This window comes from Equus caballus, chromosome 20, assembly GCF_041296265.1.
Source record: "Equus caballus isolate H_3958 breed thoroughbred chromosome 20, TB-T2T, whole genome shotgun sequence".
Lineage (NCBI taxonomy): Eukaryota > Metazoa > Chordata > Mammalia > Perissodactyla > Equidae > Equus > Equus caballus.
In genome coordinates, this window is record NC_091703.1 from 14,225,340 (window position 1) to 14,238,410 (window position 13,071).

General features: G+C 45.9%; 1 protein-coding gene across 19 annotated transcripts in view; it reads left to right on the plus strand.

The window, feature by feature from the left end:
* Positions 1 to 13,071, plus strand: part of PHACTR1 (phosphatase and actin regulator 1) — a 499,921-nt gene that overhangs the window by 261,124 nt on the left and 225,726 nt on the right. The window contains exon 1 of one of the 19 annotated variants that reach the window (XM_070244092.1): positions 4,315 to 4,663. The exons of 17 other annotated variants lie outside the window; for them this stretch is intronic. In XM_070244092.1, coding sequence (XP_070100193.1) covers positions 4,411 to 4,663 — 253 coding nt within the window. In that variant the 5' untranslated portion in view covers positions 4,315 to 4,410. Of the gene's footprint in view, positions 1 to 4,314; positions 4,664 to 13,071 lie in introns of those variants that run through there. One more of the 19 variants, XM_070244097.1, reaches the window with a different exon arrangement.

Consider the following 13,071-nt stretch of genomic DNA (forward strand, 5'->3'; position numbering starts at 1 on the left):
AATACACCTCTTTGAGTAGCCCCATTGCTTTGCCTTGTACTGACATTAAGATTTTGTATTTCTACTCTATCTTTTTCATAAGAGTTTATGCAGTGTATGAGCATTTCCAAATTTCTACCCTTAACTTTGATTTTGACTTCCTTTAAGCCTAATAACTGTTGAGCACTAAAAGGAGGGCGGGGCATAGACGAGCAGAAAGCAGAACAAAATCTCAGTTCCAAGTTGGTTGCACAGTTTCCCACATTCAGACTTGGGGAATTTCAAGATTCATGGTTGCCTTTACATCATCATAATGGTGGTGTCTTCTGGAAAGCCCAATTTCCACACACTACCTTGCTGGGTGTAACAGTCCTGCCAGGCTAATGACCACCCTTGACCATCCCGTCCCCCCCACCGTGAACTCCTTCTAGCTTACATGCTTGCATTCTCCTCACATTGCTACCACCCCAGTCACCACCCCTCCCCCCCAACTGCTTCAGATCAACTTTCCCAGGGAACTTCTTCGTCAGCTCCCTCTCTTCCACATTAATCACTGCAAAGCCCCCTTTACACATAGCTCCCACTCAGATACTAAATGCATATTTCTGCATGGCTGCTCCTACTTACAAACATGCACACGTGTTTTCAGCTCTGTGTGCTCTGTTATTCTTATATGTCCTTTCATTGAATGCATCTTCTCTGCTATTAAATTTTAAGCTCTGTGAGATCAAGGGTCCTATCCATCATTTACTTAGGAACCAAATTGTGAATTCCACTGGTAGGCAATTAATACTATTATCGGGCTGCTTCCTAGGGGGTGGTTCTCAAACCTTAATGTGCCTCCAGATTACCTGGAGGTCTTGTTAAAAAGCAGATTCTGGAGTAGAGCTTGAGGTGCTGCATTTCTCAGGCTCCCATGGAACCAGGATCTGCTGGTCTGTGGGATCATACTTCAAGTAGCAAAGTCTTAGGGCCCCAAACAAGTTTCAAGGAGGGGATTTACCAGTCAAGCATATCCTAAAGAGGGGAGGGGGATGACATTGTCATGCACCTCAGTGACACTGAGAGTGATCACAGAGGACTCTTTCACATTTGGATCATCTGGGTGAAAATGCTATGCAGGGGGCTGGCCCGGTTGCATAGTGATTCAGTTCACGTGCTCTGCTTCCGCAGCCCTGAGTTTGTAGGTTCAGATCCCAGGCACGGACCTAGCACCACTCATCAAGCCATGCTGTGGCAGCATCCCACATAAAACAGAGGAAGATTGGCACAGATGTTAGCTCAGGGTCAATCTTCCTCACAAAAACAAAACAAAAAACAAAACAAAATGCTGTGCAGCCTACATAGGCCCTATGTTGAGAACCCCTGTTATGAGTGATAGAATGCTCTGGACTGTCCTTCCCTTCAGTATTTCCCTCCTTCCTTTTAGAATAGAAAACAAAAGTCCCACAATATTTTTTTCAAGAATGCTGTAAGTTGACTGTTTTCTTCCATTATCAATGCAGGGAGATGATTATCAACAGCAGCAATAGAGCTGAGCCATAATTACAAGGATTGTAATTATGGGATGAGACAAACACACTCTGTATAAGGAGCTCTAGGACGTTAGAGTAATGGATACCCGAGGAAGGCTTCACTGAGGTGCATTCAGGGTACAGAGCAGGGTCAAGAGAAAATGTCAGATGTCTGTGCACACCTGCCCTGCTCCTGCTGAGGGTCAGAGGAAAGGTGGTGCTGGCAGCCACCAGACACAGCCATCTTCTTCCGAACTGCTGCCAGCTCTAAAGTATCTTCCCTCCTGGTTCCCTCTCTACCCACGTTCTGTTGTAGCAATAGGAGATAGTGCTTCCCAGCTTCCAAATCCAGTCCGAGACACTGAAATTCACACATCTGCTAAGGGCAGCATGGTCTTATAGAACTTTCAGCTATGTCAGAAATGTTCTACCATCCAATACAGTAGCCCCGTCGAATACAGTAGCCACTACAGACATGTGACTATTGGGCACTAGAACTGTGACTAATGCAGCTGAGGAACTGAAATTGAATTTTAGTCAGTTCATGTGTAAAGAGCCACGTGTGGCTAGTGGATCCCATATTGGACAGCACAGGTAGAAGCTGAAAACTCAGGGAAGACAGTTTAGGAAGATGGAGCACCCAACAAGGGAATGGCTGTCTGTGGTACAGCTTCATCTTTTCACATACTTCACATTAATAAAGAGCCCCCACAACTGCGGGCATCGCCTTTAATATTTGAGCTTACGCTGGTGGTCCTGCCAGTGTTCTCTATGCTACAACGCCAGCTGGCCAATTAAAATAGAGACACCCAGAGCCTTTAGGCTGGGACTTAGTATTCAGTGAGTGAATAAAAGATTGCAGTGGGCTCAGTTGTTTTAATAAGACCATACTGGGTCTAGGCAGGTCTATGTTCTGAGGCGTGCAATTAAAAAAAAAACTCATTTAAGAAAAGATGTAATTTTTTCTTTTTCAGAAGGGAGTTAAGAGATGACACAGTTTGGGGGAGGGATCTGAGGATTAGGAAAAGAGAATAACAAATGTTTGCCTGTGACACGATGCAATAAATTGCCTCATACACTCCACCAGTATAACAGATGGGTCCTTTGCCATCTCTAAGATAAGGCTTATAATTAACCAGAGACTGAGTGACATGAATCTGACATGAGCCGATATAGTGAGATTTACCTGTGGCTGGTTGGGCTGGTAATCCAGGCAGAGAAGGGAGGGGTCCCCGAGAGCCCCAGGGGGGCATCAGGAGAGACTTGGTTTTGAGCTAATTAAAGAGAGTACAACTCCAACACTCAAACTGCACTTCAGTGCCTGATGTCTCCTTCTGGAGCAGGCTGTGGTCCTGGACACCCCATGTTCCTAACTACAGAATGCAAATGAAGCTCTGAAAGTGCTGACTGGGGCAGAACATTTTGCAGATGAGAAGTAGGATAAATGACAGAGTGGTAGAATTGGAATGATCAGAAGCATATTATAGCACAGTAATTTACTGTCCCCAGTGGAGTGTTGACCCTCTTCCCTGGGAGGTGAACTGTACATGTAGAATTTGCCCTGTTGGAGGAAGGACTGGCAGTGATCTGCCCTTTGTGGAAGGTGCAGTCACAGTGTATTATGAAATTCACTTTGGGGAAGTTTCTGGAAATAACTGGTGGTAATGGTGCACCCTTTAACTTACACTATTTCCATAGGCAGGAAAAGAGGGTGAGGGTTGTGGCTCACAGGGGTGGGGTGGGATGACAGAGGCTCAGAGTCAGACACACCTGGCTGTAAATACCTATTTCACCACTTCTGCTTTGCATCAAGATCACCTGGGGAGCTTGTTCAAGCTACAGATCCCCAGGCCCTACACTGACCTACTAAACCAGAATCTCAGGGCTTGGGGTCCCAAAGTCTCTATTTTTTAAATAAGCACCCAAAGCAATTGTGGTATGAGGCTTCTGTAAGCCTTAGCTCTCTTAAAGTGATGTAGGATTCACAACATCTGAGTCAGGATTATTGCGTAGACATTGTGTGATGTTTTAAAAAAGCGCAGAAGACAAAAGGCTCAATAACTTGTAGCTGTTATTATTATTGAGCCATTGATGTACCTTACTGAAGACACTGTTCTTTCTTTGGAAATCTCCATAGATGTCCATTGCTTTGCTAAGCCTTATTCGCTGTGCTAAGACAGCTGGGGAATCTTCAGCCAAATTAGCTGGGATCCCAAAGTTGCGAGTTGTTGTTTCTGAGTATTGATAAAAGCAGCCTTTTCTGTCCCTTTTTACTCTAAGTTTCAATGACACTGGTGTAAGAGCCCCTTCAGGCTGAGGAATTTCTATTGAGGGTGAAAACATCAATTATGTTGTAACAGGTTGTCGGCTCCAGGAGAAGTCAAGGGCTGTGCGTTGGACCCACTAGAGAATGATAATTCTGGCCTCCGAGAGGTGCCTGCACCCCGAGGGCTCCCAGTGCAGCGGCCGTCAGGGTGGGACGTCTCGCTTTCAGATTTGGCCGCGTGAGGCTTAAAGAAAAGGGGGAGGGGGAGGCTGGCGTTGTGCCCTGAGCTCGAGAGAGAGTGAAGGTAGCTGCAAACCCAGCAGGCTCAGTTGCTGGAGCGGAGATTTACGGAGGGGTGGGGCTGCCAGGGGAGGATGTGCACGTGAGGCCGCGAGAGAGGTGGGAGTGGAGCATCTCAGGTAGGACCGAGGAGCGCCTTCCGGAAAACCTCCTCCGGCCGCGGGACTCGGATTGGCTCGGTCCACGAGGTCAAGACCCTTTCGGCGCCTTCCCCTGACCCGCCCCGCCGTGGTCGCGTTGCTGTAGAGACGCGGGAGCGGGGCGGGGCGGGGGCATGCTGGCCAGGCGGCTGGGCGCGAGTGGCAGCGCGGGCGCCCGAGCAGCGGCCGGCCCGGGGCGCCCGGGGGCCGGATGGCGGAGCCCACGCGCGCCGCGGAGCCGGGGAGGTTTGCGCTCCGCTTGCCGCGCTGCAGGGAGGGCGCGGTGCCAGGCGCGAGCGCCCAGAGACCCAAAAAGAAAGCTTTTTATTTGCTGAGGATGAAGCCCCTGAAGGAGCCCGCCCCCAACAACAACAACAACGTATCCTTTGTGATCCATTGTCAACTAGGCAAGGAGATCAAACACATTTGCAGCAACTGCAGTCGCGGGGAGGACGCCCGGGACGGTGAGTGCCGGGGCCCGTCGGGGCGGCGGCGAGCGCGGGAGGCGAGGAGGTCGCTCTGTCAGTCCCCAGTGTGGGGACACAGCCGGCGTCTCTGCCTGGATAACTGCGGGGACATCCGCCCTCTTCGCAGGCGTGACCCGCCTGCCCGGCACTTTGCAGAGTGCCGCCCAGAGCCAAACCCAGACCGCATCCGTACCTAGACCATTGATGTATGTGCTCCCCCAAATAAGGGGTTTGAAACAGTTAAAGGGACAACTCTGACATTTTCTTTGGGAAGGTGGGGTTTTCGGGGATTTGTCTGGGGCAACATTACTAGCTTTAACATGGTTATTACACCTGCTTTCTGGGCTGCTTAGCTGTACTCCCATCCTTGCGTTGTGATGGGCTATAGGCTTTGCTGGGCTGCGTTACAGATGTGGGCTTCAGGGGCGTTCACCTCGGAGAGGTGGTTTGGCCTCGGCTACAGCGCCCAGCGCCCTGGAGACTTGTGGAGTTGTTGAATGATGTCTGTTTAGAGTAAAACATGGCCGTGATTTTGGAGTGCCGCGCCTGGCCCCTTTGGAATGATGCCTAACGGCCAAAATGTGGGAGGTGGGGGAGGGGGCGTGCCGCGGCTTTTTCCAGGTGAGCCTGTGCGTGTGCGAGCCAGAGCGCTCCCCCAAATCCCTTCTGAAGTGGGGCGGTGAAAGGGTGCCAGGCTGCCAGTGAGTCTGGGCAGAAGGAGCCAAGAACGAGGACTGCTCGGCGCGGACCAGGCAGAAGCCTCTGCAGATGTGGACGCGCCTGTGTGGCGGTGCGTTTCGCAGGAGCCTCCAGGCGATCCGAAGCAGCTCCCAGAGCCTACTCCTGAGGGCCACTGAAGGTCGCGGAAAAGTTTTAGGCAGCGGATTTTGCAGGGAAAGCATTAGCCACTGGCCGGCCTGAAGCTCCTCGCCTCGCTTGACACTCACACCTGCTTGGGCAGGCAGATTTTCCTATCCACCAGGCAGGTTTCGCTGGTTCCCTTTTGGAAGAGCAAATATTACTTAGGATCCCTCCCCCGTTGATTGTTCTGCCTCTGAAGTGCAGAGTAATGAAGTGACTGTGGCTTGGCTAATGTCTTTTCAAAATTAGAGTCTTGCTAGTGTAATTATACTTTTCTTTGATTAAACTACAAGAGACGCTGTGCAGAGTGGAACTAGGCATCTTACGGAAAACCGGCTGTACTGGAGGCAGGCAGGCTCGCAAAACAGCTAAGGCTGCTCCTGTTAGGTTTGGGGGAGGATATCCATTTATGAGAAGCACACACCCGCTGACATGTGTTTGGTCCTGTGGTTACTATATAAGCTGATGACACTTATGGAATATAAATGGATTAATGGGATGATCCAAAGCCAGACTTTTACCATATGATGTGATAGAGCGTGAGATGCTGGCTAAAATATTTATTAAATGAATCACTGTGTTGCCTGAATTGCTTCCCAAATGGGCTGCTTGCAGAACCTTGGGGGTTTATTTAAACTGGGATCTCTAAATGTTGCTTCAGGAAGGAAAGGTCTGTGTCTACACTCAAGGATGCGTGTTTACATGTGTAATTATGAACACCATCACTGGTAATGTTAGACCGTACGCTGTCAGTGGAGGTGGGCATATATTTTAGCATGCAGCACGTATTTCTGCTTGCAACATGCATCATGTCTGCAGTCTCAAACATTCCAGCATGTCTTAAGGAGATACCTGTGGATGTTCATGTGTCATCTCAAATGACAAAAATACTTAATTTCAAAAGATGCTTGTACAGAGGAGACCTCCTGTTATGGTGCCTAACTTTTGCCTAATTGTACACTACACTGCTAATCCTGCCTTCCTTGAGTGTGTGCACTCATGTCATTACTGAAATAGAATGTCAGAGGTTTAAACCTTCTACTTTTACTACCAGACCCGAAAACAGCACTGCCCACTGGAAAAGGAAAGGAAGTGGTCAAATCAGTTTCACTTTCTGCAAAGGTTGCCCTTTGATGGTAGATTGTTCTGAGCGGATGTTCTGTTAGATAACTTCTCCAGAAGCTGCTTTCCATTTGAGTCATCTTTTATGGCTGCCAGGAGAGCCACTATTTTAAAGGTAATGTATAGTAAAGATTGTAGCAATACGAACAGATTTGGTAGGGCTCGCTGGAGGAGGATGTTTGTTGCTGTGGGGCATGCCCGCATCCTGTCCAGCACCATGAATGTGTTTGGTTTCTCATTCAGCACGGAGGAGGCCATGTAGTGGCAACCAAGGAAAATTTTGATGCAGCTGGAAAGCCCTCACTTGCAATTTTACACAGGTAAAATTTTACAGAGGTATTGCTCTGTGAGTCTCTCTCGTTCTTAATTTCTTCATTTATAGTATGCAGTTATTTTAAATATATTTAAAACATTTTAGTCACTTTCAGTTTAAAGACAATCTATCACTAAAAGTATTTGACTTATACAGAATAAACTTTCAAAGGAAAAATATTCCTGGCTAGTCGAGCATATGTAAAAGGTGAAATTACATTTTAACAATTGCTGTTTTATTAAGAGTATTTTTTTTAAAAAGTTCCTGGTATCCACTCACTAGTATTAAAGATGCTTTACTGACCTTATTTTAAGTAGTTTTCTATTAAAAAAACAAACCCTATAGAATACAGTTCACCATTAACGGCCAAAGATAGTTTGTGTTTCCTTCATCATTGCTGTTCTGGTTGAATACTAAAGCTGTTTTCAGATGAAGAAGCAAGCTTATATAGCACTTCCGTGCTTTGGCCGCAGAGCAAGTACAGGGTGGAACAAAGATTCAAAACCTTGTCTGTCTTTAAAATCTAGATGCTTTCCCCCATGCCATCAAGGTGATTTTTTTTAAATGGCACCTACACTGAATGTAGAAAATTAGGTACTGCGATGTGTATGTGTTATATACAGGTGCAGCCTCGACAAGCCAGGTATATTAGGATACAGAATTAGAAGAAATTGCAGAATTTTTTTAGTACATTCCATTTTTTAAAAGTCTGCCTTACCTACTTGATAGAGAGGCTAACATTGGTAGGAATAGAAGGAGAGAAATTTTTAGCTAAGTAGATTAGAAGTTATGTACCTTGTAAAGCTACAGGAAACAGCTAAATCATCGCTGAACTTATATTGGAAGTTAATAGGAGACTATGATTTAATTTACAAATAGTTAAAAATCAACTTTAGGGAGAAATCTATTCTAGAAGGCAAGATATTTCTGTATATAATTTCCTTATATACAGGAAATTTTCTATTCTCATTTGAATTCCTTTTGAGTCTGTAAATAGAGAATTATCATAGGGATTGTAACATCATTAATAATTATGTATTAAGATGTAATTTCAATAGAAATACAACATTTTAACTTTTTTTCTTTTTTGAGGAAGATTTGCCCTGAGCTAACATCTGCCACCAATCCTCCTCTTTTTTACTGAGGAACATTGCCATGAGCTAACATCCATCACCAATCCTCCTCTTTTTGCTAAGGAAGATTGACCCTGAGCTAACGTCTGTGCCCATCTTCCTCTGCTTTATACGTGGGGTGCCTGCCACAGCATGGCTTGATGAGTGGTGCATAGGTCCGTGTCTGGGAGCCGAACCGGTGAACCCTGGGCCGCCAAAGCAGAGCGAGTGAACCAAACTGCTACGCCACCGGGCTGGCCCCCATTTTAACATTTTTAAAACAATTTTTAGAAATATTTCAAAGCCTGTATCTTATAGTGGCATATTTAAGAAGTAATCAAATGATAATGCATTTATAAACAAGACATATTGATTACAGCTGTTACTCAGTGCCTTTTACATGTCATTAATCGATATTTCAAGGCTGTCTTCATTTCCCTAACTATGATTCCTATTCTTCACATATTCATATACAAATTCACTCCATTGACTCACTAGACACACTTCCAAATTCTGTGTTAGGGATTCGAAATAGTGAACATGTTTTCTAATGAATTCCCATGTGAACCTTTAGGAATGACACTTTGTCATAATACTTCTCCATTACTCTGACCGTTGGATGCATTCAGCAAGACAGCCTTTTAGAAGAGAATGCCTTTTAAGTTTGTATGGGTCAAATCCCTCATTTTGCAGATGAGAAAACTGAGGCGCATAAAGATTAGGTGAGCAATCCTTCAAGATCCATCCACCGTTGGGTGTCAGGGCTGCTGACAGAACTTGTCCCTTGTTGAAGGAAGCCATTTGTAAGCAGTGGGCCAGAGCTGGGTCCTGGAACCGCACTGCTGTTTTCAGATAACAGCTCCTCCCCTTGCTAGCTGGGTGACTTTAGGATACCACAATATTATTTACTGCCTGGGGTTGTGCGAATTCAATGAAGTAATTGGTACAAAGCCCTTAGCATGGTGCCCACAAGAGAAAGCCCTTGGGAAATATTAGATGTGATTTCTATCATTTGTATTGTTACCGTCAAGTCTAATTTTGTCTTGGGTTTTTCCTCCTGCTGGACAGCACTGCTTGACCTCTTCTGTAATTAAACTTTCTTGGATTGGGTCCAAGATGAAAGCACCCCGTTCAACTCTATATCTAACAGTTAACACATACATTTCTGATAAGGCGAGTGAAGTAAGAGTGAGCCTGGCAAAGAGCCCCGTCAACAGTGCGCATGTCAGCAGTATTTTGTTTTGCTTTTTCGGTTTTAATGTTTCAACAATCAGGACCAGTACGTTGTAGGTAAAAGGACTCACCACATATGTCTAAATTTACAATGACTGAGCATTTTTTGGTCGGTTTGAGTCATCAAAAAAATAGGCAAGGTGACATCCATTGTTTCTCAGGAAGAAAGAAAAAAGGTGAATAGTTGAAAAAAGTAGTTACTGGGGGGCTGTCCCCGTGGCCGGGTGGTTGAGTTCACGCTCTCCACTTCAGAGGCCTGGGGTTTGCTGGTTCGGATCCTGGGTGTGGACCTACACACCGCTCATCAAGCCGTGCTGTGGCAGCACCCCACATAGAAGAACTAGAGGGATGTACAGCTAGGATATGCAACGATGTACTGGGGCTTTGGAGAGGAAAAGAAAATAGTAGTTACTGGAAAATTCTGTAGTCGTGGGTCTTGTGGAATCTCAGTTAAACGGACACCTGTGGAGGATTGGCTGGAAGCAAGGGGTAGCGGCTGGGAAACTGCTTCCTTAAGATCAGGAGAGCCTCGAAAACGCTGACTGAAGCAGGGTAGAGAGGTGGTGTGGAACCCTGAGAAGAAGGGCCCTTGCTCAGGCAGCAGGAAGAGAGAGGAAGCCGGGCTTAGCAGGATGTGGGCAAGGGTGTACAGAGTGGGGGATTCTAATGAAGTTGTGCACTTAGAATTCTGTTGGAGTATCCTGTCCTCGGACAACGGAGCTGTTGATTGATGCTCTTACATTCGTTTGTAAAACTAGCAGCTTGTGTGTGCTGGGCCCCCTCAGCTTAGGGAGAAGTACCAACAGATACAACGACCATTGTTCCCCTTAGAGAATTTGGACTCTAGTGAGAGCAGCAGGAAAGTAAACTGCTCAATTATTGGAGGAAGCTGTTAACTGTGCGGGTAAGGCAGGAGGGCTTCCCAGAGGAGGTGATATTTGGACTAGGACCTAGGGGAGGAGTTTTCCCAGATAAAGAGAGAAGGGCATTTCGGTAAGGAAAAAAACACACTCAAACAATTTAAACTGTAAAAGAGTGCGCCTTCCTTGGGAAAGGGGAGAAGGTCAGCAGGTAGAATTTGTGGAATGTAGACAGGAGATAGTCTGGAAACGTGTTGGGGCATCTCATCATTTTTTTCCAGCAATACATTTTTGAAGCATTTTTATGTGCCACGTTAAGCATTGGGGATATAAAAATCAGTCAGATAGTATGGCGTTTGCCTTCAGAGACCTTATAACATAGCACAGGGAGATAGACAGGTAGACAAATACATGCACAGAAGTTCTAAAAGTGCTGGAGAGAGAAAGGTGGTGTTTTAGAGGTGGGAAGGAGACAGTGGTAGGTCCTACTGTGGGCAAGAAGGGGGTCAGGAAAAGCCTCCTACAGTTTCCAAAGGAATTCAGATTTCATCCAGTGAGCACTGAGGGCGGCACAGGGGTTTTTAAGCAGAGGTGACGTGATAAGTTACTTTCTTTTTAACTTATATTATGGAAAATTGTACACATAGACAAAAGCAGACATAAGAGGATAATGAACCCACATAGACTCATCACCCACATTCCCCCGCTCCTGGATTATGTTGAGGCAAATTTGAGTGGGTTTGTGTGATGGTGTTCTTATGATGGTCTAACCAGGGACCAGCCAAGAGGAAGGGCCTGGGTCCCACGGCCACTCAAAGCTCAAGAAGGGGCGTCGCAAGACCTTGAGCAGTACGTGTGGAAAGACCAAGCTTCTGCTTTTTTGCTACAGACTCATGCAAAGGGCCAGTGACACTTTCAAGCATCTGCGATTCAAAGGCAGTTGACTTTATTTTTAGCATAACTTTGAACTCATACATAATTTCACTAATAATTTTCCCTTCCATTCTGGTATCTGACACTTTACAGACAACATCTGTAAACATTCACTTAATTTAGAAGAAGAAATGTTAAAAATATTTATAAAATCTTGAGCTTGAAATATACACATATGTCTAAAGGAGCTAAAAAAGATCAAACTAGGAAGATCAATAGACAAAATTTATACATAAAATGTTATTGCAAGAGAGGGATAAATACTTGTTTGCTAGCCCCAATCATTCGTTTCTGTCGTTTGCTAATTAATACGTATGGTCAGCATTTTTTGGACTTGAATAGGTGTTCAGAGTTTTAAGGTGTGTCTGAAAGGAGGGGACACGATGAGCCAGGTAGGAGCCGCCTGCAGTGGCTCCACGGTCCATGCCAAGTAGGCAGTTGTGATGGAAGCGATGAGGTGCAAGGGAGCCTGTTGAAGGCAGAGAGCCAGGGGCAGGAGAAAGGGTGAGCTTCCCTCAGCCCGAAGGTTGACAGGGGAGCAAAGGAAAGAGCAAGGAGGCCAAAGTTGCAAAGCTCTGGGTAAGAGAACCGGAAGCAAAACAAGAATCCAATTGTTGGGTTGGAAAAGAAGAAATGAGTAGTAGGGATTTTCTGCCTGGGGAAAAATCAGCCACAATGTTAGCAGCAGCCCACGTGAAAGAAATAAGGGGATGGTTGTTTTTACAGTTGTAGTATTTCTATGTTCAAGGCCAGAGGAAGGATAGAATGCGGTCATTCCTTTCTTACAAGGCTACTAACAAGCACTGGGGCCTACAGAGAACTTGATGTGTGAATATAGAGATACAGGATGAGTTCCTGCCCTTGGAGAAACTCTCAGTCCATGGGGGAACATTGCTGTATAGGGGTGGGCTCAGGATGCTGTGGATACACACGTGGGGACTCTGTCTCCTTCTCCAGGGAGAAGGCCAGCGAGGTCGTGTGGGAGGAGACAGCACTTGAGCTGAATTGTGATGGGTGAAGAGGGTTGGGCTGGCAAAGATGCCTGAGGGAAAGTCACTCGGGCAGGATGAAGCATGTACAGAGAAAGGCTGGGAGGCCCAAGGAGGGCATCCCATGTCAACTGCTCAGGGCCAGGGTCTGCCTTGTCTCTCCTTCTATCTCCCTCGCCCTAGGCAACCACCAATCTACTTTTCGTTTCTGTAGACTTACCTATTCTGGAAATTTCTTAGAAATGGAATCATGCAGTATATGGTGCTGTACCTGTCTTCTTGCACTTAGCGTAATGTTTTTAGGGTTCGTCCATGCTGCAGCACGTTATCAGTACTTTATTTTTTTGCTGAATCATTGTATGGATATGACACATTTTGCTTATCCATTAATCAGTTTTTTTCAGGCATTTGGGTTGGTTCCACTCTTTGGCTGTTGTGAGTAATACTGTGCTGAGCATTCCTGTACAAGTTTTAGTGTGGATGTATGTTTTCATGTCCCTTAAGTGTATACCTGGGAGCAGAATTGCTGGGTCGTATGGTAACACTCTGTTTAGTGATTTGAGGAACTGCCAGATTCTTTTTTCTCTTTTTTTTTTTTTGAGGAAGATTAGCCCTGACCTAACATCTGCTGCCAATCCTCCTCTTTTTGTTGAGGAAGACTGGCCCTGAGCTAACCTCCATGTCCATCTTCCTCTACTTTATATGTGGGACGCCTGCCACAGCATGGCTTGCCAAGTGGTGCTAGGTCTGCGCCTGGGATCCAAACCTGCAAACCCCAGGCTGCCAAAGCTGAGCACATAACCGCTATGCCGTGGGGCCGGCCCCCAGATTCTTTTTCACAGTGGCTGCACCATTGTACATTTCCAAAAGTAATGAATATATGAAAGTCCTGTTTCTCTACATTCTCTCCAATGCTTGTTATTATCTGTGTTTTGAATTATAGTCACCCTGAAGGATTTTTAAGAAGGAAAGTGAGAAGGTT